This window comes from Zonotrichia albicollis, chromosome 12, assembly GCF_047830755.1.
Source record: "Zonotrichia albicollis isolate bZonAlb1 chromosome 12, bZonAlb1.hap1, whole genome shotgun sequence".
In the NCBI taxonomy this organism is placed as follows: domain Eukaryota; kingdom Metazoa; phylum Chordata; class Aves; order Passeriformes; family Passerellidae; genus Zonotrichia; species Zonotrichia albicollis.
Window position 1 is genome coordinate 20,107,535 of NC_133830.1, and position 18,843 is coordinate 20,126,377.

Below are 18,843 nucleotides of genomic sequence, written 5' to 3' on the forward strand. Positions count from 1 at the left end.
TACTTGAATGGCTACAGAACAGGGAGGACTTGCTTGAAGCACTAGAAATTAGAAAGGGACATATTTTCATTATATTGTTTTGTGCATTTTCTCTTGAATATGGGAAATAAACATAACTCAAAGGAAACAGCTTTTGGTTATTTGAAATACTTCCCAGCTTGTTAAGCAAATAAAGACAATTATTTAAAATTTTCTCAAATCTCAGGTCTAAAGGGAAAACAGCAATACCTGCTTTTTACAGAAATGACTGAGATAAAACATGAATGGCACATAAAGGTGTTAGCTGGGCACAAACAAGGTGGCCTTGCTCATCAGAATTCACAGAATTCACAGCATGACCAGGTTGGAAGAGACCTTCAAAGTCATCAAGTCCAACCCAGCCCCAACACCCCACCTAAAGCCTGGCACCCAGTGCCACATCCAGGCTTTGTTAAACACACCCAGGGATGGGGACTCCACCACCTCCCCGGACCTGGGCTGCCATTCCAGAACTTTATCGCTCTTTCCATGAAAAACTTTTTCCTGATATCCAACCTGTGTTTCCCTTGGTGCAGATTGAGGCTGTGTGCTCTGGGTGTGTCAGTGCTGCCTGGAGAAAGAGCCCAGCCCCAGCTGAGCACAGGCACCTTTCAGGAGCTGCAGGGTGATGAGTTCACCTCTGAGCCTCCTTTTCTCCAGGCTGAGCATCCCCAGCTCCCTCAGTATCAGGGGCTGTGGAACCCTCCCATACCAGCACATTTATTTCACAGAAACTTTAACACCAAATGTTTGCCTTGCACTCACTATGGAACCAAAATATTTTGGGTGGGGCCTGAGGAACCTGCTCTGGGGAAGGTGTCCCTGCCCATGGCACAGGATGATTGTTCAGGTCCCTTCCAGCCCAGCCCGTGCTGTGATTCTGTTTCATTCCACATCAGCTGCACAGTTACTCTCTCCTTCTGGCCTTGCAGGATTCCAAAACCAAATCTGGCTGGCTCTGAGGAGTCCCTCCCATCTCCAGGAAGGTCCCCAGGGTCTCTTTGGAGGGTCAGTGCCTGGACAGCTCTGGGTCATGGCCAGGGAGCTGGGTGGTGGCGGGGCTGAGGAAGGTCAGCTCAGCTCATGGCTGGGAGCAGGAGCCTGGAGAGGATCCAGACACGGCCAGGAAAACTCTCCATGAAGTCATTAATGGCATTTCTCCTTGTGGATGGACTCGGTGCAGTTCTGCTTCTCCTCTTCCATCCATCTGTGGCAGCTCAGCACGGGAGGGATCCCTGATTCCAGTGAGGAACTGGAGCCTCGAGCTCCCTGCCCCGACCCTGGGCTCTTCCTGAGCCCCAGAGCCCCTTCCCTCTGCCAGAAGGGTGAGCAGGGGGAGAGAGGGGGATAAACACCCAGAGAATGGGATAAAACATGCAGGGAATGGGATAAAGCCCCAGAGAATGGGTATAAACACCCAGGGAATGCGATAAAACACCCAGGGAATGGGATAAAACACCCAGGGAATGGGATAAAACACCCAGGGAATGGGATAAAACACCCAGGGAATGGGGTAAAGCACCCAGAGAATGGGATAAAAACCCAAAGAGTGGGATAAAACACCCAGGGAGTGGGATAAACACCCAGAGAATGGGATAAACACCCAGAGAGTGGGATAAAACACCCAGCGAATAGGATAAAACTCCAATGGAATGGGTATAAACACCCAGAGAATGGGATAAAACCCCAAGGAATGGGATAAACCCTGAGGGAATGGGGTAAAACACCCAGAGAATGGGATAAAACACCCAAGGAATGGGATAAAACACCCTGGAAGTGGGATAAACATTCAGGGAAGAGGATAAAACACCTAGGGAATGGAATAAACACCCAGGGAATGGGATAAAATACCCAGGAAATGGGATAAACACCCAGGGAATGGGATAAAATACCCAGGGAATGGGGATAAACACCCAGAAAATGGGATAAACCCCCAGGGAATGGGATAAAATACCTAAGGAATGGGATAAATGCCCAGGGAATGGGATAAAACCCCAAGGAAATGGGATAAACACCCAGGGAAGGCATAAAATACCAAGGGAATGGGATAACCCCCCAGTGCTGTTCAGTGCAGCCCCTCCTGGACAGGAGCCTCCCATCCTTGAGCAGCTGCTGCAGGTTGGGGAATTAAAAGAAAATGGGAAACCCACCTGAACCATGGAATCACTGAGGCTGGAAAAGGCCTCTTAAGATCCTAAGTCCAAACTTCAGATGAACACCCCCATGACACTAAACCATGTCCCAAAAAATGAGGGGAAAGGCTCAGAATGCCAAACACCTTGCAAATTTAACTATTATAGATTACTTCAGTAGATGTAGCACAATAAACCTGGATTTTCTGCTGATTTTCAGCAGATATGTTAATCTAGCAGTAATAAAATCTATAGAATCATATTGTTTCATACCTTTTAATAATCAATTTCTTTATCTGAAAACCTACTGGCCTAGGAGAGGTCTTGCTGTGTGTCTGTCCTGTTCTCAGAGCCTTTCCCAGCCAACCACCAGTGCCAATGGGATGTGAAACAGCTCCTGTGGCTTCTCCTCTGCTTTAAACACAAACCTTCCCTGGAACACATCCTGCATTGCACTGCAGACAGTGGGGGCACAACCAAACAGCCTGTTTGGGGTAATAATTGTAAAATTTATAGACAACATTTATGGTAAGAGTTATAAAAAATAGAAATGACATTGACTGTAGGGCATCCTGGCATATATATCCATATATATCCATAGATATCCATAGATATCCCATCTCCAGTGTTCACAGGGTGCAGAAGGACATCGAGCTGCTCTCCTCCCTCCTTTGCAGCTCCTCGGACCAAGCCAGGCAGGAGAGATTTACCGGGAAAGCGTCGGAAAGGCTGCATTGGAGCTCCCTCTAGCCCCCACGCCAGGAAATTGTCAATTATTGGGAAAAAAAAATTAAAAAGAAAAAAAAATTAAAAAATTCTACCAGCACCGGCACGCAATCCTGGCACAACACAAAGGCAGCGAGGGCTCCCACAGATGTTGGGATTTGTGGGTTTTGGGGTTGGATTTTCTGAGAACTCCCCTTCCATTTCAGGTGAAAAAGGAATTGGTGCTGCACATCAAATGGGCCATTTGGGAACTAAATATTCCAGAATGAAAAAGTTCCTGTTCCTCTTGCAAAACTGTGGTTCAGGAAGTTCCAGAGGGGCTCAGCCTTTCCAAGCAGGGAATTCCAGGTGCCCACCTCTCACCTGGAGGGACCTCAGGTGCTGTCCCAGAGCTGCTTCATTCCACCCCTGACCATCCCATTCCACTCACTGCCATCCCTGGGCACTGCTCAAGGAAGGAGCTGCCTCGGCCATAAATTCCTTTATAATTCCAACTCCCCACGATTCCTGAGCTGCCCTGAATGGTGGCAATCTCTGCTCCATGGCACAGCTGCTGCCTTGGCTAAGGGAGCATCTGAAACCTTGACTGCAGCCATGCTGCGATCTACACCCTGCTGCATTTTCCAGGGGATCATTCCTTCTCCTACATTACACAGCATTTCCCTTCAGCTAGTTAAAATCTACTTTGAGAGATGAATATCTTAATTCATCTCAGTTGAACTGGTTTGGTTTGGGTTTTTTGTTTTTTTTTTTTTTTTTTTGCTCCATCTAGTGGTGCACAAAAATCCCTCCTGCTCCAGCCCAGTGTCCACACTCTGCTCTGAGCTGTGTCAGAGACTTCCCACAGCTGTTAAAGGAGAGAAAATAATACAAGGACAGAAAATAACAACAAGGCAGTTGTTGCTGTGCAAAGCTGGAATCTCACCCACCTCTTTCAGGCAAAACCATGCAATAGCTCAATATGTTTGCACAGGAGAACTCCACACTGCAGAAGAAAAGCAACCAACCTGATCCTAAACAGTGCCAGTGCCTCAAGGTGACAAAGGAGAAATTCCCCATCTGAACTCCCTCATGGCAGCAGATTTTTTGAAGCCCTCTGAGTTTATAGAAGGAGAAAATAAGAAAAAAACAAGAAAAATGCCATTTCTACTTCGCCTCCCGTCCCAAAATGCACAGTAAGACAGTCTTCACTCTTCACAAAAACAAATTGCAAATTCACCAAGGAAGGGAAATTTTTCTGCTGGTACCTTTCCCTGTTTTATAATTTTCTGCTGGTACCTTCCCCTGTTTTGTAATAGCATGCAGCATTTTAGGTCATCTACTTCTAACTCTGGTTAGCTGAGAGAGCCCCTACCAGCCTCTGCTGCTAAACCCAGGGATGCTCAGCATGTTTTATTCAGCCAGCCATGATTTATTCAAGGAGGGAAATGTTTACTCCTGCATTTCTGGCTTCCACTGCAGCAGGGAAGGGCAGCTCTCTGTGTGCTCCTGAAGAGAAAATGCCACAATTCAGGGGCACTACAGCTCCAAACTCAAACGGTTCCAAATCCCAGCAACCCCTAATGAGCCTATTTCCCCTTAATTGGAAAACTACTGCATAGAAACGCCCCATGCCAGTGTCCTGTGACAGCCAATAATGCTGGGCAGGCTTTGCCTTCATTTTCTCCTGAGCCTCATCATTAACTGCAGCCACTTCCAGGGTAATCACACACTGGCCCTGCAGGCTGGGGGTTGAATTTGCAGGGTTAAATCAGCCTTGCTTCTTTGCTTTCCTTTGCACAAACAGATAAAAGGTACTCATTGAAAGATTGGACAAACCCTCCCCTCTGCAAGGGAATAATTACAGTGCTCCAGAGTTCAGCTCACTGAGGAGAGAGTGGTAATCACTGTTTACATCTGGGAGGGAGATAAGCAAGTCAAAATATCAGAAATCCCTACTGTTTCTATCTTTGGGAAGCAACTCTGAGAAACTCTTAATTACAGAGTAAAAGACCCAAATTGTGAACTGTGTTCAAACATTTCAGTGTCTTGCCCTGCCCAGTAAACATCAGAAGAATACATTCCAGGGAATATAATTCCAGATATATATTCCAGGGATATAATGAACTGCAGTCAGCCACTACACTATTTTTTGCACACATTATTTTGAAATTTTACAGTAAGAATGAGTGTATATTTTATATTGTACTATATTCATTAATCTATATTGCAATGAAATGCAATTAAGAAATGTGAAACTGAGAACATTCAATACCAAAGAACAGCAGCAGCCACAGAGTGTGAGCAGTGGGCAGAAATGATGCAGAAAAACTTGCAAAATCATGAAGGCAGATTATTCCTGTGCCAGCACATCCCTGCCCAGGCCTGGACCCTGCACAGTCACAAGGGAAGCACAAGGGAACATTTCACAGCAAGGACAGAGACACTGGATCCAACCTCATAGAAGAGCAAATAACCTGGATTCTGGTTTTTTGGAGATTCCTTTAGGGAGAAAAAAGCACATTGTAAAGATGAGAGAGAGTCTCAAGCTGCCTTCATAGCTCTTATCCTTGATCCTGGTGATTCTCCTTTTATCCCATCCTCAAAGCCACACACAAGCACAAATAAATTCCTGCTTTTCCCCCTGCACCAAGCCACCTCTGCCTTTACACCAGCCCCAGACTGTGGGGAGCAATATTTTACCTCATGACAGCAACTACAGATGGAAGAACTTTTCTCCCTTCTCCCAGTCCTTCTTTCCCACTATTTTCAGGGTAGTAAATCCCACTGCAGGGAAATTCTGTTCCCTGCTGTATCTGCTTGCACTAGTTAAGTTGGAAAACCCAACCAGCAGAAGTTCTCTGGTTATTTCAGAGCCACAGGATGTGTTTGGAAAGGTGCAACCAACCAAGAGCCTTGTGAGCAGTGAAGACTTGGACACCCATGGGCACAATCTCATTTCTCCAGCTGCAGCCATGGGGCTGTGCAGCTGCAAATTCATTCCATCAGTGACAACTGAACCACAGCTTGGAGAGAAACATTTTCATTGATGGGGCAGCAGAAACACGTGAGCAGTGACCTCTGGTTGATCCAAGCTCGCACAGAGGCCAGGGAAAGGAGGAGACGGAGCTCAAAGCAGCTTAGGATGGAAGCAGGCATGGAGAGAGATGTGCTGCCACCACAGAAATGTGCTGGCTGCTCAGAACCAGCAGCAAGGAAAGGAGGAGGGGTTCATCTCCAGCAGCAACATCCACAAAACATCCCATGCTGGTGTTTGCCCCACATTGAAACAAACTTAAACCTGTCACAGACATCTTTCATGTAAAATCCTTTCCTTAGGATTTTTCCTCCTGAAGAAGCTGGGAGGCCTCAGGAACAAAATGTAAACAATGATTATCTGCTGCTGTGGAATGCAACAGGTGCACCTGGGATTGGCCCAGGTTGGTTGTTTGTAATTAATGGCCAATCACAGTCAGCTGGCTTGGACAGAGAGCCGAGCCACAAACCTTTGTTATCATTCTTTGCTATTCTGTTCTTAGCCAGCTTTCTGATGAAACTTTTTCTTCTATTCTTTTAGTATAGTTTTAATGTAATATATATAATAAAATAATAAATCAAGCCTTCTGAGACATGAAGTCAGATCCTTGTCTCTTCCCCAATCCATGAACCCCTGTGAGCACCATCACATAAACCAGCCCAACAGAGACCTCACAACAGCTGCCCTCCCACCCCACATCTGGCAGAGAAAAAATCCCCTTGGGCTGTGCCCTCCACACCACACAGCAACAAAACTCACACTACACCTCAGGGCTTATGGTACCGTTTATTTGAGCTCAAAATCAAGTGTGCACTGGAGGGATCTGTCCACAGCTGGCGTGTGTCCTCAGCTCTGGGCAGGAGGAGAGAGCTGTGGGGAGCTGGAGAGGAGGCAATGTCAGACTGGCAGCACGGGGTCCCAGGGCAGTGCCAGTCCATGCCCACAGAGAGGGAGGAGAGGAGCTGGGCACAGGAGCAGGGGCTGCAGCAGAGCCCAGCTGCGCTGTCATCTCGAGGAGGGGCTGCTAGAGCCCGAGGGTGGGCAGCAGAACTGGTGCAGGACACTATCTTCCCTGCCAAGGGGGGGGGCAAGAAAGAAAAGAGACAGAGGAAGAGAATCACAGGGAGCAGCATTAGGAAAATTCAGCTTGAAATCTGTTTGATTTGTTTTCACATCCACAAACACTGTGAGCTGTTTGTAAGCACCACCCAGTGAACCCATTTCCATCTCAGAGACAGGACTCTCCACAGAGGGAAGAGCAGCCCCAGGAGCCAAGGCCAATGCTGATGACTTAAACTCTGAGAAAAACACTGCCTTGAAAGGGCCACTTCTGTTTTTCCCATTAGAAAAATTACATTAGGCTGTCATTTACATACCCAGCCCAATGTGGCCATGACCCCTTTGTTTTTAACATGCTCAGAACTCCCCACAGGTATTTCCACTGCCCACATTCTGCTGGAAATGCAGAACAGATGCATCCCCCCAGTGAGGGAGGCTCACACAGAAACCCTGGTGATGACCAGGTCTGCTCTCGTCCCTTCCCTCCCTCCCAGGGGCAGGAAGAGCTCTGTCTCCAGGAGGAGTTGCCAGCATCATGAATGGTGCCACCACGAGGCAGGAGCGCTTTGGAATACCCACATCTGTAATGCTGGAAGTGCTTTATGGCAGGGAAGGAGATGCTGGCCTAGCAGGAGGCTCCAGCCACGTCTGAACCAGTGGCACAGCCACGAGGGGCCACTGCCTTTAAAGTAAAGAACAGGCTAAAGGAGGAGGATGGAAAGGAACAAAATGAAGGGAGGAAAACAAGAAAATCCCAAACCAAATTTCAGGCTGTTCTGCCAGTTCTCCCAACTGTGCTCAGGAGCATAATCCACCACTTGCACTCCCTGCATCACGTAGGCATCAAGTGGAAAATTACAAGTATTACTCTAATTATGCCAGCTTTCCCTTGCCATAGGGTGTGAGCACAGATGCCTTATGTAATCAGCTGAACCTGACACTGACTTGGGGCAGGATTTGGTCACAGTTTGGATCTGCTTTGCTCTGTCCATCTGCATCCTGCCTCTCTGGGCCACGTGCTGCTGGTCTGGGCCGTGCTGCTCTCACTGCTTTGCTCAGTTTGAAAATTAAAATACCACCAAGCTTTTACATCTCCACATATTCTAGAGAGAGCTTAAACATGCTGAGGTATACAGCTAGAAATTAGATCCCTATTCAACATTTTTTGGTAGAAAATGTCAATCAATGCATATTATATATGCAATTATGTATGAAATGCCATATCAGTACTAGAAAGAATTCTGAAGTGCAGCTCCCTCAGAGATGTCCTTACCCGGGACTAAGCACTGACTGGCAGCTGCCACAGGGCCAGGGGCTCTGCTGCATGCTGGGGGATGTCTCTGGAGGTGTTTGTAGGGAGGACACAAGAAGTATTTGCTTTGTGTCCCAGGGAAGACAACAGTGCCCAGCAGCGGGAAAAAATAAACTGAGAGTTGCAAAGTACATTTATCTATAAAGAGATATTTTTTGTTGTAGGGGTAGAAGCTATTTCTCAGTTTTCCCTGGCTGTGCTGGTGTGCAAAAATTCCCCCTGTGCTCTTGGGAAGAGCTAAGGAAAACCAAACCACTCCAATACATGATGGAAGCATCTGAAAGCTCAGCACTGTTGCAGGGGAGCCTCTGTGTTAACCAGTTATGGTGGCAAAACAGCTCCAAAGCCTCCCAGGGGCTCAGACAGAAAGAAATAGCACAACCAATCCTTCTATCATCGTCCACACTGTGGTTTGTTGCATGTAAGCCAACATTACCTGGTGAAACAAAGATTCCACATTAAAATTTCACACAAGTACAGTATTTTCAGAATGATGGTTTTACCTCCCAGAGGTGCTGATTAAACATTAAGCAGGCAGAGACTGCAAGAAAATGATGGGATTTCTTTGGTACTATAACATCCTTTGCATTATCATTTTGTTTTCACAGGTCTCACTGGGGAAAAAAAAAAAGAAAAGAAAAGAAAAATCTCTAGCTTCACAATTTAAAAAAATGGTCTTTGGACATGATAAGGGCATCTAAATTGAGGTTAGAAGGATGGAAGGTAGGGTGGATGGAGACAGGGATGAGTGACAGCCAACATTTGATGCAAATCAGAGTGAGGGAGTAACAGTTATGAAAAAACACATCAGATGGAAAGATGGAAAGATGCTCAGACATCAGTGGTAGGCAAATGTGTCCACAGTTGCAGTTTGCACACATCAGCCTGTTCCATACCCACACAGGGAAGCAGACAGGAACAGGGCTGGATATCCCCAGCAGGGGCACTTCTGTACATGGAATTTTCTGTGTGTGAAGCTCCTGCACAGACGGGCTGAGGGTCTGACTGAAGCTTGTCTGAAGATGTGTCACAGAATCCCAGACTGGTTTGAGTGGGAAGGGACCTCAAAGCCCCTCCAGTGCCAGCCCTGCCATGGCAGGGACACCTCCCACTGTCCCAGGTGCTCCCAGCCCTGCCCAGCCTGGCCTTGGGCACTGCCAGGGATCCAGGGGCAGCCCCAGCTGCTCTGGGCACCTGTGCCAGGGCCTGCCCACCCTCACAGGGAGGAATTTCCTGCCCATATCTGTTCTAAACCTATTTTCTGTCAGTTCAAAGCCATAGAAAGCCTGTTTAGAAAATGCTGGGAACCAACTTCCTGAGGCAGGACACAGAGCTGATGAAATTCCCTTCCTGCAGATCCATTTCAGCTCTGGGCTTTGCTCAGCTCCAGCTGTGAGGTCTCTGAGATGCTGATGCAGCTGGATCAAACCAGAGCCTCAGCAGCTGAAGTACAGGACTACCTGGATTCCTATTTTCTGGGTGTTCCACACTTCCTTTACCTTGCTCTTCACACCAGATATAAAATCTGCATGTCGCAGACATCTTTTATGGAAAATCCTTTCCTTAGGATTTTTCCTCCTGAGAAGCTGGGAGGCCTCAGGAACAAAATGTAAACAATGGTTATCTGCTGCTGTGGAATGCAACAGGTGCATCTGTGATTGGTCTCATGGGGTTGTTTCTAATTAATGGCCAATCACAGTCAGCTGGCTTGGACAGAGAGCCGAGCCACAAACCTTTGTCATCATTCTTTGCTATTCTACTTTTAGCTAGGCTTCTGATGAAACCTTTTCTTCTATTCTTTTAGTATAGTTTTAGTATAATATATATCATAAAATAGTAAATCAGCCTTCTGAAACATGGAGTGAGATCCCCGTCTCTCCCCTCATCATCAGACCCTGTGAACACGGTCACACCTGCATTCCAATGATCTCTGACAGACCCAGAGCAGCTCCTGGAACCTGCAGCTTCCAACCAGAGGCTGCTGTTTTCAAGGCTCTGCTTGGGAGGCAGGAAGGGGAAGGGAGTCAGAGAAGCCAAGCTACAGACATTGCTGGTCTCTTTTTAATTCCCAAACAGAAATAACCCAAAAAGAGCAAGCAGAGGAGGCATATGGGCTAACTGGAACCCAGACAAGCATCTAGCTGGAAGGACACAACAAGCTCAGACTTCCCAAGACTTCCCCTGTAACAGGAGAATGCAAGATAACTTGTGTTATTTCTGTCTCTTTTGAGCATTGTAAAATGAGTGAGGGATTACTGCAATAGCTGCAGTTATTAAAAATGCATTATTTCCCTATTAACCATTCAAAACAGATGCCAAAGATCGTCTCGACCAGAAATAAAACTGCTGGAGTGAATAAAACATCCAGCAATTAGCTAACAGCAAATCAGAGATGCTCCAGATTTCACTGTAGTGCATTCATTAATTGCTTCTTTCAGAACAAATTTAATTTTTAATTCTGGGCTACAAAATTAATCCCTCAGTGTATTTTCTAAATAAAGCCTCAAAACTGCAGCCAGACCAAAGCATTCACGTCTGTTAGTTTTGTTTCTAATGATTTCTATTTATAAACTGATAAATGGGAAGACTAAAAGCTAATTTTAATGCCATCACGTGTACGTAGAAATGCAAAGCCCAATCCTGTTAGAGCTCTAGCAGCTCATTTTCATTCACAGCAAAGGGATCCCCATGGACAGGTCCTGCACAAAACCAGGTGCATCATTTGCACTTGACTCAGAGATCACAGTTGTGGAGATTGCAGTTTGGATATAACAACTTCAGAAATTGAAATTATGGGCAAACCAAACCAATTCCTGCCACGAGGATGATGGTGACAGCCTGGCTCCAGCACAGCAGCACATCTGTGAGCAGGGACAGCATAAACATTGTGGTGTCATTTGGAATTAAATCCCATAGACTAAAATATTGTGGTTTGCAGCTCTTTTAATCCTTCCCAAGAAGAGAGTGCTGTGGGGTGCAGGATGCTTTGGTGGAGGTGTGCACAGTGCAGTCCCTGCTCAGAGCAGGGGCAGCCAGGGCTGTCCCACTGACCTGGGCATGGCTGGGGACAGAGACCCCACACCCTCTGCTGGCCTCTGCTCCAGCGTTCGGCCAAGCTCATGGTGAGATTCCCTCTCTCCCTACCTTGTATCCAACTGGAATTTTCCTTGCTGCAGTTTGGTTTGGTTGCCTCCTGTCCCTGGGAGAGGCTGGCTGCAGCTTTTCCATATTCCCCCTGTTCACAGAGCCCCAGACTGGTCTGGGTTGGAAGGACTGAAAACCATGGCAGGGACGCCTTCCACTGTCCCTCCCAGCCCTGTCCACCTGGCCTTGGACACTGCCAGGGACCCACAGCTGCTCTGGGCACCTGTGCCAGGGCTGGACACCTCTGAGTGAAGAATTTTCCCTGATTTCCACCCAGAGCCCCCCTGGCCCAGCCTGGGGCTGTTCCCTCTCCTCCCATCCCTGTTCCCTGGAGCAGAGCCCTTTTCCCTTGGATGTCCCCTCCTGGCAGGAGCTGTGCAGAGCCACAAGGTCCCCCCGAGCCCAAATTTCCTTGATATTTCCTTGAAACAGGGCCAGGGATGAGCTCCTTACACCCCCCAGCCCTGAGCCATCAGCTGGAGGTCCCACAGCACTTTGAAACTGCTCAGGCTCTGCACCCCCAAAGCAGCAAACTCCTGTCCTCACTGCACAAATAAACCCAGAAGAAATTCAGATTTTTCAAGCACAAAGTTAAGCTGCTCTAGGCTTTAATTCCACAAGAAATATCACTGATAAAAATAACACCCTGTGTAGAGCAAGACACTGAGACATTCAAGGAACAGCTGGTTTTCCCATCAACATCCCAACAGGAAGATCCTTAAAATTAAAGCACTATCAACTAAGGACACAGGAAAACTAAAAGTCTCACTAAAAAGCAAGCAGGGAATCTAAGAGTTTTCAGGCCCTGTTCCTCAACAAGGGAATTTGAGCTGTCTTACAACTCAACTATGGACTCACTACCACCAAATAAATGAAGGGCTCTGATGGGAGAAAAAAAACCAAACACACAAACAGATGCTGCAACACAAACCAACAGGGTGAATCCAAGCATGCATGGATAGAGGTAACTAGGGGATGAAATATTCAAACCAGAAATATGTTTATGCATTTACAGATTTAGGATTCATTGTTTGCTTTTGTCTTTCCTTATTACCCGTGCAAAGTGATTTTGATTTTTCAGCACCAGGCTTCCAATATTTTGATATTAATATTATTCATGAGCTGGCAATTATCACTAAGTCGATTGCTAATAGCAGAAGCAAAAATTCAAGACAATATTTTCCATGGCATGCACAGTTTTTTAACAGTTTTCACATTTCCAATGGCTGAGATTAGCTGCCCTCTGATGCTTCTCTAAGATGTTCCAATAAACACTGGCATTGACAATAAACTGTACTATGGGATGTAATTGCTGCTCTCTGCACTGGATCAAAGAGGACACATAGATAGTAAAGGCATCTATGTTAAAAGAAGCAATATGAGCTGGAAAATGTGTATTTTGGATGTATTGAGGGCCTGGATGTGTTTAAAACCCCTTAATTTCACTCAAATCCAAGGCAGTGCTGAGCCCTGGGCAGGTCCATGCCTTCAACCTTCAGAGTTAAGCACATGGATGAATTCCTCAGCTACTGGCAGGGGTGAAAAAAAAAGTTGCTAAGGAGAACATCAATATCCTCCATAAATTATATAAATATTTCAGTGTATTTCACGTGGGAGCTCAGCCTGCACCTCCCTTCTCCCTACCTTTGCAAGGTAAAGGGGGATGTGCCCTTAAAGCACATGACACTCATTTTACAGAGTAATTCCAGAGTGCCTGAGAGAAGGACTCACTGCAGTGATGGTTCTGTTCACAGCTACCCTACAAGGCCTCAAAAATATTGGATATTTATTCCAATTTTTTTTTCTTTTAAAACTTAAGCAACTTTTGCTTGTCTTGTGTCCAATGGCAGCACCAGATGTCCCTCAAAGGGCAGCAGAGGGTGGAGCATGTCTACTCTTACCTGTACTCTGAGTGTGTGGCAGGGACAGCTAGCTGGGAATGGTACAATGGAGCTGGACAGCAAAACTGGTGCAGAGTATTTAAAGACCTACGACACAAGGAGAAACACAAAGTCAAACCAGCAGTGTTGAGAAAGGGGCTCTTGAGGGGAAGGCAGGTGCTGAGAGGAGAACTGGAAGCTCAGGAGAACAGGGGCTGCAATTTGAGGCACAGCTGTGAGATCTGGATGCCAGGGGAACGGTGCCAGGGTTCAATGCACACACCACAATGATGGGGAGGAGCTGCTGCAGTGAGGAGTCAATCACAGGTTGGCTGCAGGATTAAGATCAAATGCCAATTTAAGGCCTGGGGTTTGCCTTGCCAGGTGGGAGGGAGGCAAAGCTGAAACTCTGAGGGTTGAAATCCCAGTGGAAATGAAGCTTTAGGCTGCACCTTACTCTGCACCAGTCAGGCTGTTCTCTGGCCATGGAATCAATAATGCACAGTGCTCTGCATGAGGAGGGACAGTGCAATGGACATGGACACAAAGCTTTCTTCAAGCCCAGCAATGACAAACATATTGCAAAATAAACCACTTGAAAATGTGAAAGAACCCAAGTTTCACCCGAGTTTTAAGCAATATCCAAACTTGTGCAACAGCAGTTTAATTGTTCTAATTTGTTCAAAGTACAGAAAGAAAACAAAAAAATCCTTTACAGCACAAAGATATTCTGCACCGCAGATTCATTAGATTGGTGTTGTTTCACTAAAACTAAACCAGACAAGGGGTTTCCACCTCTGAGGGAAAGCTTGGGGAATCTTTAAGCACCACACAGCACACGTCCCTGCATTCCTGGTGTCTGTGCCAGGAAACATTAAACAAGGCTCAGCACAGCAAGTCCCCCATGATAAATCCACCTAATCAAATTTCTCAGGACACAGCATTCTTCGAGGAAATCATAAAAAAATAATCAATATCTCCTAGCTCTCTGAGTGGACGAGGGAGCTGTTAAATTGAAAATCCTCCTTTAACTTGTGAGCATGCAGCCTGGCAGTTAACAGAGGGGGTGTGTGTGTGCTTGTGTACACAAATGCACTTTATAGCCCCATCTTTCTCTTGTGTCTTGATAGAAGTCTCAGAAGATTGATTTTGATTCTTCTGCATCCCTGAGGCTTAAAGTGAATCCTGTGAGGTCACTTTCTTACGAGATCAAAGAGAGCAGTTAAGCAAAAAGAAGTCAGGTGTTGTTCAGGAGGGAGTAAGTTACTAATCCTTGGGAAAAAAGACAAGGTCAGCCCGTTGTGATTCCTGCTGCCAACACTGTGACAGCAACTGCATGGCCAGGATCAGTCGGATTTTCTGTCCAAAGGTGGTAACTCCTGTAAAGTGCTTGAGCTTTAGGAGATGCAGCTCAGCCCAGACAAACCCCAGTGTGGGATCCAACACCTCACAGGGCTCAGATACCCACGGGGGCACCTTCAAACCCCTTGGCAACACAAAAAACTCAAACCAAAGATGGAAAACAACACTGAACGCGTTGATGGGCTCTATCCAAGCAGCCAAAGCTGATTTTCTGTCAGGAAAAGCACACAGTGCTCCACACGAGCTGCTCCCCTCGGTCCTGGGACACAAGTCTCACACTGGGCAGGGAACTGCTCTCATGAGGAACCTGCTCCTGCCTGGCCATACCTGGCTCTTCCAGCAAAAGCAAAATAAGGAAATGCAGGAAATCAGTAGGAGAGTGCTCCAGATTCCATTCCCAGCACTGTTCTTTTTCCACGCAGAAGTCTCTTTCATCAGAGAATTAACCAGTGAAATATGAAAGAATATGAAAGAATCTCTCTGGATTCAGCTCTGCTCAACAAAGCTTTTTGAACAGAGTTTGCTCCTGGCTCTTCCAAAACCATTATGCCCTCAAGGTTCCCTGAATATGTCTTGCTCCAATATTCCTGGGTTCCAAAAGAACCTGGACAATAAAGAAGATGGTGGAATCTTGTCACCATCATATTTTCTGAAAAATCCTCCTTGCCCAGGATTCTTCTCCTGGGAAGCTGAGAAGCCTCTGAGAAAAAGGAAAACGGTATTATCTCATTTGCTTCTCCTGTGTTTGCTGCTTTGGAATGTGGTTTGAAGATTGTTTATCCAACAGGTGCTTGTTTGATTGGTTTCATGTGAATTGTTTTTACTTAATGGCCAATCAGGGTCAGGCTGTGTCCGGACTCTGGAAGGAGTCACAAGTTTTCATTATTATCTTGTTAAGCCTTCTGTCTGTATCCTTTCTCTTTTCTTTAGTACAGTTTAGTATGGCATATAATATAATATAATATAATATAATATAATATAATATAATATAATATAATATAATATAATATAATATAATATAATATAATATAATATAATATAATATAATATAATACAATACAATATAATATAATATAATATAAGCCTTCTAAGAACATGGAGTCAGATTCTCAATTCCTCCTTGATCCTGGGGACCCTGAAAATACCACAGAATCTGAAATGTAAGGAGCTTGTAGAATTTTGGGTCTGTGAACTATAGTTTAGAATTAAACACAGGATTTGATTTGAGAGCTTGGAAAAGGTTTTTAAACTTAGGTGCTAGAAGTGAGAATGTGGATTTATAGTTTGAAGTAGAGATATGTCAAGTAAAGGAAAGTTTTGAGTTTTAGAGTTTAGGATATGTTAAAAATAACGTCATTACAGAGGTAAATGAGGAGCTTAGAATGCAGTACTGCAGAGTTGTCTGTCATAACATGATTGGTTAAGAAAGTTTATATTGTAGTATGAGTCTGTAAGATGAAATATTTAAGGACTGGGTTAAAAACATAAATATCTTTGTTAGTAGTTTTTTATTAATCAATAATTCCTTAAAAGGTCTTGTCACTAAGGGTTCTGTGACCTTCTGAACCATGCTGTATCAATGTGAGCTGAACTCACCCTTCCTGCCTATGTAGATGATAAGAAAAACAAACCACATCATCAAAAACCCACAGATCCTGTCTCAAATTCCTTCCAAATTTCCCCACGAGTGAATTGTCACAAAGAGAAGCTCTCCCCATGCTCTGGCTGTGGTTTGTACACCCTGTGGCACAGCCCTGGGCTCAGGAGCTTCCCAGGAGCAGCAGGAACGCAGCAAATCCATCCTGGGAGCAGCTGGAGCTGCCCAAGGTGAGGTGACACAGGGACAGGGTGGCACTGAGGGGCTCCAGGTCCCGGCTGTCCCACACAGCAGGATGGATCCCCAGACAGGATCCTGGGCCCACCACAGGCAGAGGAAACACAAGGTCTGGGCTCTGCTTTGAAATTCAGAATAGCTCAACTCTGTCTGGGTTCCTCCAGTTCTCAGTGACTCATGGCAGCCTGACAGTGATGAGGCTCAGGCTTTACAGCCCCTGACTAATGCTCATTCTACCCAAAGCAATGGGGTAAATCTGCCAGTGCAATTTAAGACTGACATGTGGCATTTTGTGCCTTCAATCACCTGCTAAAACAGCACTTGCAATCATCTACCCCTCTGTAATACACCAGAGAATGTTTACAGTTCCAATCCCTTTTTTTGTTTGTTTGGTTTGGCTGGAGTTTTAATTATTTTTTAAACTTCATAGCTATATGTTGCAATCAGCCTTCAACACAAGTTTGCATTCAAGCTAGAATTCATTTACTAATTTTTAACACCTAAAGACATCAGAAGAAATCCATTTCAATCATTTGGAGGAGAATTAATCACTGCTCCTGTTCACAGTCTCGCAGATACTCAGCCCTGTGAAGATTAGTTTCCACATCTGTGGCTGCTGTTCTTCAAAGGATGATTTAGGATTACAAAGAGAGCACAGGTACTTCAGCACCAGGACAAGACAAATGACAGCTGACAAAGGCTGCTGCTGGTAATTCCAGTTTCTGGCCCATTGCTGCACATGGAAGTTTGGCCATTTCCCACTTCCAGGCCAAGCTCCTTCCAGCTCTCCCCTTGTGAGAGCAACCCCTGTGAATCCCTGCACGAGTAAAACCAGAGGCAAACCTGACCCAAACCCTGGACATCTCATTTGCCCACAGAGCAGGAGGAACCCAGCTCCTAACAGAGCCCACAGCCCCCAGGCTGTGCCTCCCACCCTCTGTAAACCCTGTCATGTTTGCCATCAGAACCCACTCACTTTAACAGCACTCTCCTGTCCAGCAGCAAACAGAAATGACAATTCTTTTTAATCTTCTGCTTTTAGAGCCTTGTTCAGATGTACAAATAAAAAGAAATCAACTCCTGGTCATCACATAAAGCCAGAACTATTTTTATTTTTTCTTTCATTTTCTCTTGCAATCCCTAACAAGCCTCCCAAACTCAGCAGACAATTTTCTCAGTATTGGTTTTTAAACAACCTGGCAGAGCAGAACATGAGGCCATTAACCTGGAATTGCTTTTTCTCTAACAGGTTATCCTGTGCTCTCACAGTGTGCTCGGAGGCAGCAGATGCTCCTGGCAGGATTGGGAGCCTGGGGGCAGCTTGTCCCCTCTCCCAGCCCAGGACATTGGGGTGGCACAGGACATCCACCCACCCCTGCTCGTTCTGCTGCTGTGGAATTCTCAGCAGAATTATTAAACCATCACTGTCTGAGAGCTTCTTCCTGGAAGAGCTTCCAGACCCTGAGGCTGAGGGGAATGGGGCAGGAGCACAGCTGGAGGAGCCTGTCTGCAGTTAATGGTGTGGCTGATGAGAGGAGCTGCTCAGCACCTCCTGCCCTCTCCCACAGCCCCGACTCCATTCACCATTCCTCCTCTGGTCTGGAACAGCAATCTGTTCCCCTCCATCTGCCAGGATTCTTCCCTTTCTTCTGGCACATTTTCCCATTAAGTTCACGTTGCAATGAGAATGTGGAAAAAATAACCCCAGCAGAGGCTGCTGTCCTGGATAGCTGCGTGCACCCATCCCTCTGAAATCAGCTTGGGAACAGCAGGAGGGACAGACAAATCCATCCCCTGCTTCAGCCCATTCCCTCCATGTCAGCTCAGGTAGCCAAGAATGGTTTGTTTGACTGGATCTGTTAAAAGGAATATTTGTATTTCCCAGTGTTTTATCCTGTTGAAGAGTAACATTATTTCACAAGTTGAAATTTTCTTTCTCATGTCAATCCAGAGTTATGGCAACAGCTGAGATTAGAAAATACTGTAGATAGAAACTAATAAAGTCTGTCCTGTTCTTGTTTAATAAATCCAACCATTACTTTCATGAGGAGCAACATTTGAAATATAATCAAAGAATACCCAAAGAGGTGATGAACAGTAAAAGTCATAGTAATACAGACTCACATCAACTCCAGCTAAATGCTTGCTAATTAACAAGTTTATTAACCTGCTAGAAGAGCTTCCAGAATGAAAACCCTGACCCAGGCCACAGGACAGCTTTTGCAAAGCAGAGAAAGCAGCAGGAAACTTCAGGGCAGCTCCCACTGTCCCAGGCCAGGTTTGACTGCAGCTGTGGCCACTTCAAGGTGATTAAGGACACGACACATTCCCATTTCCAAGGACAAATTCCTACTGTTCCT

At 45.8% G+C, this 18,843-nt stretch overlaps 1 protein-coding gene across 9 annotated transcripts in view; it reads right to left on the bottom strand.

Annotated features, from left to right (window-relative positions):
• IQSEC1 (IQ motif and Sec7 domain ArfGEF 1) overlaps window positions 1-18,843 on the bottom strand; it is a 298,040-nt gene that overhangs the window by 150,763 nt on the left and 128,434 nt on the right. For 5 of the 9 annotated variants that reach the window (XM_074550173.1, XM_074550167.1, XM_074550165.1 and 2 more), the window contains exon 3: window positions 13,309-13,395. The exons of the other annotated variants lie outside the window; for them this stretch is intronic. In XM_074550173.1, coding sequence (XP_074406274.1) covers window positions 13,309-13,395 — 87 coding nt within the window. The remainder of the gene's footprint in view (window positions 1-13,308; window positions 13,396-18,843) is intronic. 9 annotated transcript variants of the gene reach the window in all.